Source organism: Anomaloglossus baeobatrachus, chromosome 1, assembly GCF_048569485.1.
Source record: "Anomaloglossus baeobatrachus isolate aAnoBae1 chromosome 1, aAnoBae1.hap1, whole genome shotgun sequence".
NCBI classification, from domain to species: domain Eukaryota; kingdom Metazoa; phylum Chordata; class Amphibia; order Anura; family Aromobatidae; genus Anomaloglossus; species Anomaloglossus baeobatrachus.
In genome coordinates, this window is record NC_134353.1 from 335356982 (window position 1) to 335375707 (window position 18726).

The 18726-nt window shown below is 43.5% G+C and overlaps 1 protein-coding gene across 1 annotated transcript in view; it reads left to right on the forward strand.

Annotated features, from left to right (window-relative positions):
• The window catches only part of FRAS1 (Fraser extracellular matrix complex subunit 1), a 724001-nt gene that overhangs the window by 370804 nt on the left and 334471 nt on the right, over positions 1-18726 (forward strand). Inside the window, exon 12 of the mRNA XM_075352182.1 lies at positions 5221-5368. Within this exon, the coding sequence (XP_075208297.1) occupies positions 5221-5368 (148 nt within the window). The remainder of the gene's footprint in view (positions 1-5220; positions 5369-18726) is intronic.

The following is an 18726-nucleotide window of genomic DNA, read 5'->3' on the forward strand; positions in this document are numbered from 1 at the left end:
CTATTAGATGTGACAATACCGGTACTTTACCGGCTCTTCTCGATTGCCCTGGAGCGGTGGCAATCGGGGTCATAAGGGGTTAATAACAACGCACAGCTGTTACTAAACCCTAGGTTAGCGATGTCACAGGCATCTATGAGATACCTGCATCATACTAACCTGTAAGTGACAGTAAATACAGTAAACACAGACACAGAGAAAAATCCTTTATTTGGAACAAAGTACAAAACACACACCCTCCTTCACCTCTTTTTTAACTCCCAACACCCTGCAGCTCCAGCGAAATCCTCTCGAAGTCCCACACCGCTTCAGCTCTGCTATATAACACAGCAAGCGGCCATAGAACACGACCGCTGGCTATGCAGACAATGAGTGAACCGCGATAAGCGATGACTGCAGCAGATACTGTCACAGGCTGGGGGCGTGTGTTCATGCAATCAATCACAGATGAGAGGACGGCCGGTGGGCGGGGAAAACACAGAAAGCTGTATGTATAGGATGCACAGTACAGGAAGTGAATGCGCGACCCGGAAGCAGTGTGCCGCCATGACACAGAGTCTCAGTAAATATGACATGTTGTTTTATTCCTGTTTTTCTTTATTTGTCAATTATTTTCGCCAGATCCGGATCGTGCATCCGGACTTTTACAGTTTGGATCCGCTTAGCCTTAATTATTACCCAACACTTAAATTATGGGCATCTATGATTTGATTTCTTTGCCTGTGTGGATTAGATGGATTGTTACTGACATCTGGCGAGAAATTCATGTCAATAGCACCTTTAGAAATATATAGTTATTTAAAGAAAAATTGTAAACATGTTTTCTAAGTTCCACTCCTGGTTTTGGCATACAAATACTGACCAAATACTGATGTGGTAATGAAGCCTTACATTGAGTAAAGTTGCTTAAGCTGTGATCCCAACCACATATGCAAATATATATTGTACATTTGTATAGAAATTTCTTCAGAATCACCAATCAACCTGCCCATGGGTCCATAGAAGCCAATTACATGCCCTAGGTTCTATCACTTATGGGTTTGGTAAGTAAATATCATAGCAGGATATAATAGTAGTTCTTGAAATGTAAAAAAAGTTTTATGTTGCCTCCATATGGATATTCATATTAGTTCTGATCTGAAAGCATTGTGTATGGCACGACAGAACTCAAAAGTGAACCATAATGGCAACCCATTCTGTATGGTCAGCAGAAACACTGGAACGTAATGTAACATTCAACCTTTTAAGTGATTGTAAACAAATGAGATTGGCTCATAGCGTTTAATTCTGTTATATTCTTTTAGAAATAATGATGTTTATAGGGACTTTCTCCTTTATTTAAAAGGCTCTTCTGCTAGCCTCCTGACAGTCACAAAGTGTTTTGGGCAGTCAGGGAAGGAGAGTTAATTAACATTTAGTTAAATAGCATAGAGCAAATGGGACCATTAGAAACACCAAAGTACACACAGCCATTAGAGCTGTAATAGAGGTGTTTTTATCTTAATACTGGTTATCTATTTTCTATAGAAGCCAAATAATGAGAAAAGAATGTCACATTTTTTGTGTTTGTATATCAAGGATTATTACAGAGATAAGGGAAGATAATGTCTTGGAAACCTAGATATATAATCTCTAAAGGTACCGTCACACATAACGAGATCGCTAGCGAGATCACTGCTGAGTCACGGTTTCTGTGATGCAGTAGCGATCCTGTTAGGGATCTCGTTATGTGTGACATCTACCAGCGATCAGGCCCCTGCTGTGAGGTCGCCGATCGTTGCTGAATGGTCCAGGCCATTTTCTTCAAAGGCGATGTCCTGCTGGGCAGGACACATCGCTGTGTTTGACACTGTGTGACAGGGTCACAGTGACTGCTGAGATCGTTATACAGGTCGCTATTGCGACCTGTATCGTTCCTGCATCCTTGGTAAGGTCTGAGTGTGTGACATCTCACCAGCGACCTACCAGCGATCCCTATCAGGTTGCATAGTTTTCGGGATCACTGGTAAGTCGTTGTGTGTGACTGGGCCTTAAGGCCTTGTTACCCCTGATTGAATTAAGGGATTGAACTATGCCCATGAATTTCAAAAGACTTCAATAAACATCACTTAATGAAATCGACAAATTTGTGATATTCTTGGAGTTTTCTTGGCAATCACAACATATTCCCATTATGCAGTGTGCAGCCCGATTGGCTCTAGAGCCTCGAGCCAGCTTTAATTAAAAACTTCTTTTTACTACAAAATCTCCCCTACATAAATCCCCCAGATATATGCACTTTACCACTTTTTTTCTATTTATCAGCATTCTTCGTAAAAGTGCTCATCCTCCTATTACATCTTTGGACTTAGGGTACCTTCACACTTAGCGATGCAGCAGCGATCCGACCAGCGATCTGACCTGGTCAGGATCGCTGCTCCATCGCTACATGGTCGCTGGTGAGCTGTCAAACAGGCAGATCTCACCAGCGACCAGTGAACAGCCCCCAGCCAGCAGCGACGTGCAAGCGACGCTGCGCTTGCACGGAGCCGCCGTCTGGAAGCTGCGGAGACTGGTAACTAAGGTAAACATCGGGTATGGTTACCCGATGTTTACATTAGTTACCAGCGCACACCACTTAGCTGTGTGTGCAGGGAGCAGGGAGCCGCGCACACTGAGCGCTGGCTCCTTGCTCTCCTAGCTACAGTACACATCGGGTTAATTAACCCGATGTGTAATGCAGCTACATGTGCAGAGAGCAGGGAGCCGCGCACACTGCTTAGCGCTGGCTCCTTGCTCTCCTAGCTGCTGTACACATCGGGTTAATTAACCCGATGTGTATAGCAGCTACATGTGCAGAGAGCCGGAGCCGGCAGCACAGGCAGCGTGAGAGCTGCAGAGGCTGGTAACTAAGGTAAATATCGGGTAACCACCTTGGTTACCCGATGTTTATCTTGGTTACAAGCTTACCTCAGCTGTCAGACGCCGGCTCCTGCTCCCTGCTCGCTTCATTTGTCGCTCTCTCGCTGTCACACACAGCGATCTGTGTGTCACAGTGGGAGAGCGCCTTTGAAGAAAACGAACCAGGGTTGTGTGTAACGAGCAGCGATCTCGCAGCAGGGGCCAGATCGCTGCTCATTGTCACACACAGCGAGATCGCTAATGAGGTCACTGCTGCATCACAAAAAGCGTGACTCAGCAGCGATCTCGGCAGTGAGCTCGCTGTGTGTGAAGCACCCCTTAGAACTTTTTGCCACTTATTTGCAGAACAGAGTGACCATCTAATGTTCATGGGAGCCTCCCCACTATTTCCTAAAAGATGCAGATAAATATCGAGAGATTGGAATTCAACTGCCCGATCATATTGTTCTAAGGGGAGAAAATCCAACATCAGAGGAGACTAGCAGCATCTTTCTCCTCTGTTTATAGTGTGAGTGCATCCATACTTGGCCTATCTAAGTGTGCATGTGTATGTAAGGGGGTTTAGGAGAAATAGTGGTCATCATTATCTAATACATATGGCCAACTGTATGCTTCTTTAGGCTTGGACGTTAGCCATTTGGTGGAAGTCTTCTGGTTACATAGTTACACACAAGCATTTATACACATTTTTCCTCCCCTTTCTTCATTTTAAGTCTTGTATACCATATAAACCATGTCTTTATGAATCCTCGACTATTTTGTGTTACCAAACACAGGAACAATTTTTAGTGTTTTCATTCATTTTAGTGTAAAGCGGCTACACTCTTATGTTTTTGAAATAAAATATGAATTGCACCACAAGTCACATAACCTAAGGTATTTGTGATGATTGTCACAAGGTTGCGCTAGTCACTACTAGTATGCAGTAACTGAAGAGGTAGTCAGACAGGTCGGGATCATAAACCAGAAGGACAAGACAGTACACGGGGGCGGACAGAGACGAGGTCGAGGTACAAGCCAAAGGTCAGCGCTCCAGGAGAGTACATACAAGATATAGGGAGCAGGCGAGGATGTGGTCAGGAGGAAGTCCGAGGTCATAAGCTAGGAAGTCCTAACAGAAACAGGGGAGGACAGGCAGAGACAGGTAAACAGCAGTCCGGAATCGAAAGACCAAGATCTGAACACTGAGCGCCATGGGAGCCAACAGCACAACTGTAACAAGGAAGTACAACTGGCGGCGTCCTGATCTAACATGCTCCCTAATGAAGTAGAGCAATCACCGGGAACGAGAAGCATCTGCAAGAGCACCTCCCAGAACAGCGTGAAACCCAGTGCTGTGAAACAACCAGAAGAGCATTCATCCTGCAAAACGTTTTGCACCATAGGCAACATATACCGGCTCTGCAGGAGAGCATGGCAGAACAATACAGAATGTTCTGCACAATGGAATCGTGACAGTATTCTTCAACAAAACACAGATTTTGGCTAGATTTTAAAAAGTTTGTCAACAGGAAAATCATAATCATTCAGTTGGTTAGTCATTACTGAGTAAAAGAAAAACATAATTACAAACTGGGCCTCAAAATCCAGCCCAGATTTATTCTCTAAGACTGCGGACAAATGCTACGCAAATTAATTCTCAACTGAAAATAATCCCATATGGTCTGTAGTTGTTTTAATTTCCGTTTTACTTCTCTAATAATTGTGGACTCTATCTGAAAAGTCTCTGAAAAGTGTCTTAAAGAACATACAGTATGTGTCTCACCTTTTTGTTTAGTCTTAAATTTGTTTTCTTATGTCTTATTACATTGTGTATAATTTTGACAGATAACAGACACATTGAATAGTATAATTTTGAAATTATGTTCGGAAATACTGCATCTGTCCGTTATGTGAGCTGCTCAGTAAAAGTTTATATTCTGTGGAAGGTCGTTAGTTACTTGAGTTATGGGTGTAGATAGCTGGAGGACTCACGACCAAGCAGACTATGTACAATAAATAACCTAGAGCCCAAGTAAAGCAGATAACATGATTAAGGACAACCCAATAACCCATTCTTCTTGGAAGCAATTGTACAATGTTTGAAAGCTGTTAAACTGATGTCAGGTGTCTTGATACATGGCGCATCCTTGGGTTACTATTTCTCTTTTCCACGTTGTTCATTTTCCCACATAAGAAAGGGCATTGTTATTTTTCTTCATTATCTAAAACAATCAAGAGAAAACTGAATCGATAGTAAGTCTTCATAATGGCTAATTAATATATAGTCAGAATGTATCTTTTTTTTTTTTCCCATCAACATTAATTTAATTATTGAAGAATGGAGAAAAATGGAAAGAAGATGAATGTACCGAGTGTGAATGCCGGCGTGGTCAAGTCACTTGCTTCTCTCCTTCCTGTCTTTCGTGCCCATTAGGAACCCTGGCGGTAAATGAAGGGGGTGAATGCTGTCCTCAGTGTAAACAAGGTATTCACATCTTTTTTTTAAATTTACACACAATTATTATGGTGATAATCATGTGTTTGTGGAACACAGCCATCAGCTTCAACCCTGCCAGAAGTGAATGCCTTCATAGCATGCATTTATGAACACTTCCAAAATAAACCAAATTCATCAGTTTTTGCCCAAATTCTGGCTTAAATTTGTCTGAAATGTCCCAAAAATCTAGTAACATTTGTCTTTTTTATGCCAGTCCTGGTCAGCTCTAGCTTCTTCTTGAAAACTGTTGGAGCTTCGTGGGGGCACGGACAAGCCTGGCCAAAAAATTATGTATACCATAAAAGTGGTATAAATTACGACAGTCGTACTCAGTACATTTCCTGCCATGGCGTACATCATCTGAAAGATGGACCAGATTAATTAAGAAACGCTTGCCTTTTAACAAATTTGGTGCAGTTTACTCATGACACTAGTGTGCCCAAAATGTGTTTTTGCGTCTATTAAGGCTTGTGACTCTTCTGGATACAGCTCTTTCTTTATAAAATACAAATTTTATCCACATTCCACTTCACAATGTGATTTCAAAGGCAGGAGAAAAGCGGGTTTAAATACCGCGCCAAAACCACAGGAGTCCGGAAAATATAAGTAAAACCATTTTATTTTCACAAGTCTACGTGTTTCAGGGACATCTCCGTCCCCTTCATCAGGACAATATACAGGGAATAATACAACAAGGGAGCCACAGGCTCCTATGTATATGTCTAAAATAGCCACGTATACACTTATTACATCATCTTCTACATGACTCATAGGCACGTGAGGTAATGAATAAAGTTGCAAGAATTGACAAAGAGAAAAAAAGGAAAGAAAAAAAGGAGAAAAGGAGAGAAAACAAAGAACACAAAAAACGGGAAAATCGGAAGGCGCATCTAAATAGCTGTACTTCTTTGCCTGTTATTTGAACGATAAGTTGTACGGGTGGGGAAAAGAAAAAAAGGGGAGAAACAAATAAGAATAAAATGTTGGGGTAGTTTAATAAAACAATTTTTGGAAATATGAGAATAAACAACCGTGTTTTGTCTTTATTTATATTTATGTATTAATATGGAAATGGAATGAAGGATGGAAAAACAAAAAAATTAGAGTGATGAAAAAACAAAGAAAGATTGGTGCACTGGGATAATGGACCAACATAAAAAAAATATAAATAAATATATATACATTTATATGTTTTTTTTGTATCTCAAACTATTTAATTACGTATATATAAGTGGGAACAGATATGATTATATTTGCTCTTTTAAAGGAAGCAATAAGTCTGGTCAGCCACTATTCACAGTGGATTTCATTTTTTTTTAGAGAATATTAATGAAGATTTTTTCCTTTAAAATATTAAATATAATCATATCTGTTCCCACTTATATATATGTAATTACATAGATTGAGACACAAAAAAACATATAAATGTATATATATTTATTTAGATTTATTTGTATATTTATGTTGGTCCATTATCGCAGTGCACCAATCTTTCTTTGTTTTTTCATCACTCTAATTTTTTTGTTTTTCCATCCTTCATTCCATTTCCATATTAATACATAAAGACAAAACACGGTTGTTTATTCTCATATTTATTTCCAATTTTTTTTTTATTAAACTACCCCAACATTTCATTCTTATTTGTTTCTCCCCTTTTTTTCTTTTCCCCACCCATACAACTTATCGTTCAAATAACAGGCAAAGAAATACAGCTATTTATACGCTCCTTCCGATTTTCCCGTTTTTTGTGTTTTCCTTTTTTTTTCTCTCCTTTTCACCTTTTATTCTTTCCTTTTTTTCTCTTTGTCAATTCTTGCAACTTTATTGATTACCTCACGTGCCTATAAGTGTATACGTGGCTATTTTAGACATATATATAGGAGCCTGTGGCTCCCTATTTGCTGTATTATTCCCTGTACATTGTCCTGATGAAGGGGACGGAGATGTCCCTGAAATGCGTAGACTTGTGAAAATAAAAGGGTTTTACTTATATTTTCCGGACTCCTGTGGTTTTGGCGTGGTATTTAAACCCGCTTTTCTCCTGCCTTTCAAATCATCCTACCGCTGCGGACCGCTGCCTTCCACGCTACTTCCATGCTTGTTAAGGGGTTGTGACTGGCACAACCTGATAAGGTGAGTGTTTTCCCAACATTCACCCCATACCTGTTTACCGGATAAGACCCTATTTGCGCCTACTCCTTCCACAGTTTGCTTCACTTCACAATGTGGTCAGGTGTTCATGCAGCTGAATATGCTGGAATAGCAGAAAATGCTGAAACAAAATTGATTATTGTTACATGTATTGTGATAATAATGTATTAAATGGGAACTATACTTTTAACAAAGTCTGCAAACATCAATAGTACAAGTAAATGTATGAACCGTTGTATTATATCTTATCAGACAAATCTGCTTATATTGCTGCTTATGAGCCACTTCTTTCTCTTTAAGCTTCCTCCTGATCTTGTAATTCGGGTTTCAGTCAAACGTCCCATTTTTCCACATTTGTTAAAAATGGGCTGATTTTGTTGGATCAGACTTGGAGCAGTGTGTGGTCTGAGTGTCATCAGTGTTTCTAGTATGTAGAGAAACAAAAATGTTTCTCCACCGTCTCCATCCTAACAGTCCATGAAAATCGGACCACACTTGAATGTCATCCGAGTGTAATGCGATTTTTTTTTTTCCATGGTCCCATAGACATGCATTACCAATTTTGATCCAACACTCAGATCAAACTCGGACATGTCTCCACGGTTTTCAGCCCCATATGCTATCACAGCTACAAGTGCCATCCATGAAATGCATTGATAACACTCATACTCAAAAATCAGATGTCTGAATGAGAAGAAGACAGTATCATTGATATTGTCTTCACTGGCTGAAGACCATATCATTGGCCAGTACAGTGATGTGTCAGGTTGTAGTACATGGAATTTATATAAATGTAAACCTTCTATTTTGTGGTTAGTGCAGAACTCAAGTGGCTGGAGCCTCAGGTAGGAGAAGCTGAAAGATTGTGTGATACAGCAAAAAGGGACAAAGTGACAGTTGGTTGAGGGGTTAGTTTTACTGAGGATTGATGTGATCTTGATGACATAGGGAAACTTCCTATTGAATTGGAGACTTTGATACCTAAATTTTTCTTAAGGACAGCAATGGCCATATCACAGTGCAGATAAGGTGGAAAGACACCAAATCAGGAATGTTGTAAAAAAAAAATGCAGACAACAAGGGCAGAAACTAAGGGTACCGTCTCACTAAACGACGTACCAGCGATTCCGACCACGATATGACCTGGTCAGGATCGCTGGTGCGTCGCTAAATGGTCGCTGGTGAGCTGTCAATCAGGCAGATCTCACCAGCGACCAGCCATCAGAGACTCTACGCTTGGTAACCAAGGTACACATCGGGTTACTAAGCAAAGTGCTTTGCTTAGTTACTCGATATTTACCCTGGTTACATGTGCAGGGAGCCAGCGCTTAGCGGTGTACGCTGGTAACCAGGGTAACTATCGGATAACTAAGCAAAGCGCTTTGCTTGGTTACCCTTACCCGATATTTAACCTGCTTACCAGCGTACACCGCTTAGCGATGGCTCCCTGCACACGTAGCCAGGGTGCACATCGGGTTACTAAGCAAAGCGCTTTGCTTAGTTACCCGACATGTACCCTGGTTACGTGTGCAGGGAGCCAGCGCTAAGTGGTGTATGCTGGTAACCAGGGTAAATATCGGGTAACCAAGCAAAGCGCTTTGCTTAGTTACCCGATATTTACCCTGGATACCAGCGTACGCTGCTTACAGAGTCGATGCTCGTTGGTCTCCCACCATCAAACACGCCGATGTGTGCTGCACAGCGGGAGACCAACGAGCAAAAAATTAACCAGAACAGTGTGTAACGATTAGCGATTTCACAGCAGGGGCCAGGTCACTGCTTAGTGTCACACACAGCGAGATCGCTGATGAGGTCACTGGTACGTCACAAAACCTGTGACTCAGCAGTGATCTCGCTAGCGATCTCGCTATGTGAGAAGTACCCCTTAAGCCCACTTTACACGCTTCAATATATCTCACAATCCGTCGTTGGGGTCAAGTTGTAAGTGACGCACATCCGGCATCGTTTGTGAGGTATCTGCGTGTGACAGTTACGTGCGATCAGGATTGAACGCAAAACCGTTGATCGCAAACACATCGTATCTTTGTCTAGAATTGAGCGTTTTGTTGCACGAACCTAGTCAATTGTAACGTGTGACATCCCTCATACGATTTTGGTGTCTGAGGCTATGTGCGCAGGTGTGCGCTCTGCACCGCAGCTTAAAAAAGGTCCGCTTCAGAGCGCAGCTGAAAAGCTGTGTTCTGAAGCGCCTCACAATGTCTGTCATTCACTAATCTCTGTCAGTCGGTCACTATCTCTGTCCCTCACTCTCTGTCCATGTCAGTCTATCCCCCTCTCTCATATACTCACCAATCCCCGATCCCCGGCGCTGCACGGCGTTCACACTGCTCCAGCGGCTTTTACTGTTTTGAAAAAGCCGGCCGCCCATTAAACAATCTCCTATTCCCTGCTTTCCCCGCCCACCGGCGCCTATGATTGGTTACAGTGAGACACGCACCCACGCTGAGTGACAGGTGTCACACTGCACCCAATCACAGCAGCCGGTGGACGTGTCTATACTGTGTAGTGAAATAAATAATTAAATAATTAAAAAAAACGGCGTGCGGTCCCCCCCAATTTTAAAACCAGCCAGATAAAGCCATACGGCTGAAGGCTGGTATTCTCAGGATGGAGAGCTCCACGTTATGGGGAGCCCCCCAGCCTAACAATATCAGCCAGCAGCCGGCCAGAATTGCCGCATACATTAGATGCGACAGTTCTGGGACTGTACCCGGCTCTTCCCGATTTGCCCTGGTGCATTGGCAAATCGGGGTAATAAGGAGTTATTGGCAGCCCATAGCTTCCAATAAGTCCTAGATTAATCATGTCAGGCGTCTCCCCGAGATACGTTCCATGATTAATCTGTAAATTACAGTAAATAAACACACACACCCGAAAAAATCATTTATTAGAAATAAAAAACACAAACATATACCCTGGTTAACCACTTTAATCAGCCCCAAAAAAGCCCTCCATGTCCGGCGTAATCCAGGATGCTCCAGCGTCGCTTCCAGCGCTGCTGCATGGAGGTGACCGGAGCTGCAGCAGACACAGCCGCTCCGGTCACCTCCACGCAGCTAATGAAGACAGCCGTGCGATCAGCTGAGCTGTCAGTGAGGTTACCCGCTGTCACTGGATCCAGCGGTGGCCGCGGGTAACCTCAGTGACAGCTCAGCTGATCGCGCTACTCACCTCAGTTGCTGCGTGGAGGTGAGAGGAGCGGCGGTGAGTAGCGCGATCAGCTGAGCTGTCACTGAGGTTACCCGCGGCCACCGCTGCATCCAGTGACAGCGGGTAACCTCAGTGACAGCTCAGCTGATCGCGCGGCACTCTTCAGTTGCGGTGTGGAGGTGACCGGAGCGGCTGTGTATTCTGCAGCTCCGGTCACCTCCATGCAGCAGCGCTGGAAGCGACGCTGGAGCATCCTGGATTACGCCGGACATGGAGGGCTTTTTGGGGCTGATTAAAGTGGTTAACCAGGGTATATGTTTGTGTTTTTTATTTCTAATAAACGATTTTTTTCAGGTGTGTGTGTTTATTTACTGTAATTTACAGATTAATCATGGAAGGTGTCTCATAGACGCCTGACATGATTAATCTAGGACTTATTGGCAGCTATGGGCTGCCAATAACTCCTTATTACCCCGATTTGCCAACGCACCAAGGCAAATCGGGAAGAGCCGGGTACAGTCCCAGAACTGTCGCATCTAATGTATGCGGCAATTCTGGGCGGCTGTTGGCTGATATTGTTAGGCTGTGGGGCTCCCCATAACGTGGAGCTCCCCATCCTGAGAATACCAGCCTTCAGCCGTATGGCTTTATCTGGCTGGTTTTAAAATTGGGGGGGACCGCACGCCGTTTTTTTTAATTATTTAATTATTTATTTCACTACACAGTATAGACACGCCCACCGGCTGCTGTGATTGGGTGCAGTGTGACACCTGTCACTCAGCGTGGTGGCGTGTCTCACTGTAACCAATCATAGGCGCCGGTGGGCGGGGAAAGCAGGGAATACGAGATTGTTTAATGGGCGGCCGGCTTTTTCAAAACAGTAAAAGCCGCCGGAGCAGTGTGAATGCTGTGCAGCGCCAGGGATCGGGGATTGGTGAGTATGAGAGAAGGCTGCTAACTTCAGTCACTTAGGAGATTAGCGGTCACCGGTGAGCCCTTCACAGGTGACCACTAATCAGGGCGCGACACAGACAGAGCCGCAGCATGACCATGAAGTCGGGTGAAGTTCACCCGAGTTCATTCTGACAGTGCGGCTCTGTCTGTGTCTGCTGTCATCTGCCATTCAGCTCTGCTACATGGCTGTCTGTGTCTGCTGTTAACGGCCATGTAGCAGAGCTGAATGGCAGATGACATAGTAAAAACGCATCCCTACACATTACACACGCTTGGCAAGTCAATAAATAAAAAAAAAAAAGGTGCCCAATGCATACGTCACAGAACACATGATCTAAAGGATCACACACAAAATTGATCAATTTAACATAGACTACTAACGCTCGTGTGACAGCAAATGAACGACCTACGTGCAATCTCATAAGATCCCGTATGCAACCTGGGCGTGTCACATCGCAAATGCGATTGTACAACTAATTGCAACGTGTAAAGCAGGCTTTAGAAGAGAAAGCAGATCAACAAACAAAGCAACATCCTATCTATTAACAATAAAGGCCCAGTCACACACAACGGCTTACCAGCGATCCCGACAATGATACGACCTGACAAGGATCGCTGGTAAGTCGCTGGTGAGATGTCACACAGTCAGGCCTTACCAACGACACAGTAACGATACAGGTCGCAGTAGCGACCTGTATAACGAACTCGGCGGTCATTGGGACCCTGTCACACAGTGTCAAACATTCTGCAATGACTAGCGATCTCACAGCAGGGGACTGATCGCTGCTAGGTGTCACAGATAATGAGATCGCTGGCGAGATCGTTGCTGCGTCACAGAAACTGTGACTCAGCAATGAGATCTCATTAGCGATTTCGTTGTGTGTGACGGGGCCTTAAGAAGAAAAATCAAATAGCAGCTTGATCCATTATATCACACAGCAAGGAAATACGGCTTGTTATACTGTATACAGGTTATCGGGAAACCGAATTGATGAGATAAATCACCGTGACATGTGGAGAACCATTCTATTACTATAGATGTGAAGAACCATTCTATTACTATAGATGTGAAAACATGCGCACATAGTAAATGGACCTAAGACTAAAATTGAGGGAACCACCTCCATTTTTATTGATATTTTAATAGGTCTACATCCACAACTGTTACTATACTGGAGACATTAATCTGGCAGATTATTATGAATAAGAGATTTTATACTAAGAAAATAATACATAGTTAGGTCCATACATTTTTGGACATTGATACAATGTTTGGCATGTTAGCTGTTTACCAAAACATATTAAAGATAAACTTCTATAATCAATATGGTCTTAAAGTGAAGACTGTAAGCTTTAATTTGAGGTTATTCACATTCTAGTTGGAATAGGTGTTTAGGAATTACAGCTCTTTAATATGTTGCTGCCTCTTTCTCAAGCGAACTTAAGTAATTGGACTATTATCTGAAAAACTTTCTAATGGGCTATATGGGTTATTCCTTCATTAGTACGTCATCAAGTACGAAGGTAAAAGGTGACTGGCTACGGGTACACCCGAAACCTAAGGGGCAGAAGCCATGAGATTACTTTCCTAAGTGACATTTTCTGTGCCCCCTGGCGACCCTCTTCTTCCATGGTTGCTTGAAGCCCCCTTCTGAGACAGATGGGACTTCCCCGTGCCTCGAGTGATGGAGGAATTGGCCAGGAATTGGTTCTTGTGAAATGGGAGCCCTATCTTGTGCACCCTTATACCACCTATACCAGGACACTGTATTCAGTGGTGGTATCCCCATTGATGTTTGAAATGTTTTACAGGACTTATCGGAAAGGTCCTGAAGTTCGATATTGGTTCTATATGTTTACAGCTGCAATTGCATTAACTTTATTTCTTTGCAGGGACAGGCTTATTACTGTTGGAGGGTTAACCACACTTAATTGCAGGGCAGAAAGCGTCTTATACCTGGGATCCTGGTTCTATAAAAAGATCTATGTGATATGTGGTCAGAGCTAATATTTATGACCTGGAATGTCAGAGGCCTTAAATCGCCCAAAAAACGTATTAAGGTATTCTCCCAAATTAAGCAAGTCAAGGCCCAACTGGTGGTACTGGTAGAGACTCACCTCACACGGGACACAGCCAGACTAGTAAACAAACCGTGGGTACAATGGTCGGCACATGCGTTCCACACCAGCTACTCCAGGGGTGTCTCTCTATTGGTCCATAGACATATCCGTTGGGAAGTGAAGGTGGTGAGGCGTGACCCGGAGGGGCGATTTGTGTTTATATATGCGTCTATAAACTCTAGAGATTATGTGCTGTTATGTATTTACAACCCCCCGCCAGCTCGCATCTCCATTCTTAAACAAGCAATGAGCTTTGCCCTCAATTATCCAGATGCGTATGTGTTATGTATGGGGCATTTTAATCTTGTGATGAATGAGGAGCAGGACAGGTTTCGGATGGATGGAGGGGGACAACATTCGGCCACACACTTGACTGATTTACAGCAATGCGCGGAGGGAGGTGGGTGGATTGACCTTTGGCGACTCCGGCATCCTAACACCCGAGAATATACATGTCATTCTTCTACTAGACGCACGCTGTCCCGACTAGATTATATTTTTGGGTTAAGCAATATCGCAACCTGGGTGGATGACGTGGTACATGGGGTCAGGGGCATATCAGATCACAGCCCAGTGATTCTAAGGGGCACTTTGCACACTGCGACATCGCAGGTGCGATGTCGGTGGGGTCAAATTGAAAATGACGCACTTCCGGCATCGCATGCGACATCGCAGTGTGTAAAGGCTGGATGATATGATTAACGAGCGCAAAAGCGTCGTAATCGTATCATCGGTATAGCGTCGGCGTAATTCATAATTACGCTGACGCAATGGTCCGATGTTGTTCCTCGCTCCTGCGGCAGCACACATCGCTGTGTGTGAAGTCGCAGGAGCGAGGAACGTCTCCTACCGGCCTCACTGCGGCTTCCGTAGGATATGCGGAAGGAAGGAGGTGGGCAGGATGTTTACATCCTGCTCATCTCCGCCCCTCCGCTCTGATTGGCCGCCTGCCGTGTGACGTCGCAGTGACGCCGCACGACCCGCCCCCTTAACAAGGAGGCGGGTCACCGGCCACAGGGACGTCGCACGGCAGGTGAGTGTGTGTGTGAAGCTGGCGTAGCGATAACTTTCGCTACGCCAGCTATCACCACATATCGCTGCTGCGACGGGGGCGGGCACTATCGCACTCGGCATCGCAGCATCGGCCTGCGATGTCGTAGTGTGCAAAGCCCGCCTTAATATGAAGACTAACCAAGGTGTTGGTAAACCCTTTTGGAGGTTAAACCCCTTTTGGCTGAAACTAATAGATCAAAGTGATAGAACTCTGTCCCAAATAGAGGATTTCCTGGAAGCCCACCCTAAACCCTGGAATATTAACTTGGTGTGGGACACTCTTAAAGCCTACCTTAGAGGGTGTTTGTCTTCAACCATAACATATCTTAAAAGAGTGACTAAAACTGAGGATGATATAGTAGAGGGGAGACTTAGGGACTTAGAGGCAATATATATATCGGCCCCAACCGATGGAAATAGAGCGGCCTGGATGCAATCATATAGGTTATATTTGCAGCACTCTGAGACCAAGTCCAAACGCAAATTGTTCTTTACCCGACAATCATATTTTGAGCTTGGAAATCAATCCAGTAAATTATTGGCATATATGGTTAGGCAACATAACACTTCAAATACAATATTGGGTATACGGAGGATGGATGGCTGAATAGCTCCATCCCCTGAGGATATTTTAGAGTGCTTTTGTGAATACTATAAAACCCTATACACACCTAGAAATCCTCATGGAGTTCAAAGTTGCATGACATATTTGTCGGATTTGGAGTTTCCCACTTTGAGTGAATCACAGCGGGAGTCTCTGGAGGCGGACATCACACTGGATGAAGTGATTACTGCCATCTCGGATATGGTTAGGGGGAAATCTCCGGGTCCAGATGGCCTTCCCATAGAATTCTATAGTAAATATTGTGACGTATTGGCCCCGATTCTTTTAGAGGTTTTCTCACATTTTTCAGCCGGCGACTCTCTACCTGCTTCCTTGTACGAAGCACATATAGTTGTGCTGAGGAAGGAGGGTAAAGACCCACTAAACTGTGGTTCATACCGTCCTATATCCCTAGTTAACGTGGATTACAAGATCTTTACCAAAATACTGACGTCCAGGCTTAATTCACTCATATTGAGTATAGTTCACCCAGATCAAACCGGATTTATGCCTGGGAAAAACACCTCTATAAATATAAGACAGGTCCAGTCCATAGTGCAATATAGCACACCGGTCCAAGAGAACGAGTGGGCCTTGGCCTCGATGGACGCGGCCAAGGCATTTGACTCTGTAGAATGGCCATTTTTATTTGCCTGCCTCCAGAGATTCGCTTTTGGGCCTAAATTCAGTAACTGGATTCATATGTTGTATAGGTCCCCGACAGCCAGGATACTAGTCAATGTTGCTATGTCTACACCCTTCTCATTGAACCGGGGCACAAGACAGGGATGCCCTCTGTCTCCAGCATTGTTTGCACTAGTTATTGAAGCTTTGGCAATTAGAATCCGCTCTCATCCACAGATCACTGGAATCACTATAGCCGACTGAACAGATCAAATAGGATTGTATGCGGATGACATGGTTGTCTTCTTAGATCGAGTGCAAGAGACTCTACCGGTGGTTATAGATACTATAGATACATTTGGGGAGTTTTCGGGACTACGCATCAACTGGGATAAGTCGGCTTTGATGCCATTAATGCATGGGTCTGGAATTTCAATGGATGGTAGGTCACCTTTGCAAGTGGTAACTAGCTTTAAATACCTGGGAATACACATACAGAAAGACCATACACTAGAACTGCAGATGAGTATAACACCACTTCTGGAGCACGTTAAACTTAAATATAACTTGTGGAGCAAGCTACCCCTGTCAGTGGTTGGCAGAATAAATTTAATCAAAATGATATTACTTCCAAAGCTTAGTTATACACTACAACATAGTGCAGTATCAGTACCCAAATCCTTCTTCTCAATGTTGAACTCACTTACTACTTCTTTCATATGGGGGAAATCCAGACCCAAACTTTGGTTATCCATTTTACAGAGATCCAAAAGACTGGGAGGGATGGCTTTACCGGAGTTCTTCCTCTACTACCTCGCGGGACAGCTTAGGGCACTAGAGACTTGGATGCCTGGATGTCAGCTGCCAAACTCTGAGAGTCACTTGGCACACGCGGCTGGGACTGATTGTTTAGTGGGTTTTCTCGAATCAGAAGGACTGAGAACACCACGGCAATTACCCCTCCTCAGGTTGGCAAGATTAGTCTGGCGACAAGCCAAGAGGGTGGTACACTTCGAAGGGGTGGTGGCGGAACTCCCATTATGGGGGAATAGCTACTTCCATACTCTGAGAGATCACCCCTCGGCGCAATTCGGGGCCACTCACAGCGTCAGTGCATTAGGTGATCTTTTTGTCCCGGGAACCACAACCTTCAAGTCCTTTGAACAAGTCCAGATTGAATATAATGTTCCAAGATCACAGTTTTTTAGATACCTGCAGATTCGCACAGCGATTCAATCCCACATACAGAAAATTGGAGTGAGGAAATTGATATCATCACTTCCTATGATAGGTATTCTAAAATCACAAGGACCTCGAGGCCTCATCTCAGCTATATATACTTACCTGTTGTCAGTGGGAGTGGAGTCGGACCCCTTGCCAGCCCAGGATAGATGATAATCTCTAATTCCCTCTCTACAGGGAGAGGAATGGGAAGAGATATTGGAATCTCCGACTGCGGTATCCCCTTCGGTTAATAATAAGTTGATTCAATGCTACATTGTCCACCAGGCATACCTTACTCCAACTCGATTATTTAGTATGGGCCGTTCTCGTACATCGGAGTGCCCGAGGTGTCATCTCTCAGGGGCAAATTTCATACATATGATCTGGAGCTGTCCCAATATATCTTCGTACTGGCGGGGAGTGATATCTCTGCTGACATCGATTGTGTCGATTCCTGTTTTGTGTGACCCTTTGATATGCCTGTTTGGGGTGGTGGAGGAAGAGTCCTGGGATCATTACATGACAATATTCCTCAAAGAGGCATTGTTTCTGGCTAGGAAATTAATAGCTCTGAGGTGGATGGGAGATTCGAATCCAACTGTGCGGTCCTGGGTTAAACTAGTCAATGCAACCATAGTCTATGAGCGGGTGGTATATTATAATAGGGGGTGCCCGGGAAAATTTAACAAAATCTGGGGTTTGTGGAATTCTTCTCCAGACACACTTGCGGAGGTTTGAGGGAGATTATGCGGATAATGGTGGTTCCCGTTAGATGTTGGGATATGAAACACTGTCCAATGGTATATTGAGGTATAATAATGCAATGTGGCTGTTGTTGTTCTTTCTTTCTTCCTTTTTCTATTCCTCTTTCTATCTTGTTTTCAAAATATGGTCATGCTGATAGTTACAGCTGTTCTTATGCTCAATATAAAATTAGATATATATGCAAACGATAAGAAGTATGGATAATAACATTGTTCTATCTTAACTGCTAAAGATATTATGGACTTTATATGACTGTTTATTGTTATATTTAAATATTACTATCTATATACTGAGCTATCTTTATATGGCAAATGTCAGTTGTACCATGTTTGAAATTGTTAATAAAACGAAGTTAAAAAAAAAAAAGAAGGTAAAAGGTTTGGAGCTGATTCCAGGTGTGGCATTTGCTTTTGGAAGCTGTTGCTGTGGACGCACAACATGTTGTCAAAGGATGCCTAAATAAAGAAGAAATAGATCATTATTAGACTGAGAAAAATGAAATTCATTAAAGAGATAGCAGACATGTTAGGAGTGGTTAAATCAACAGTTTAGAACACTGCAAAAAATAAGAGTGCACTGTTGAACCTGGGAGCTCAGTAATACCTGGATGTCCTCTGTAGACAACAGTGGTGGATGAATGCAAAATCCTTTAATAGGTGACAAAAAACCCCTTCGCAAT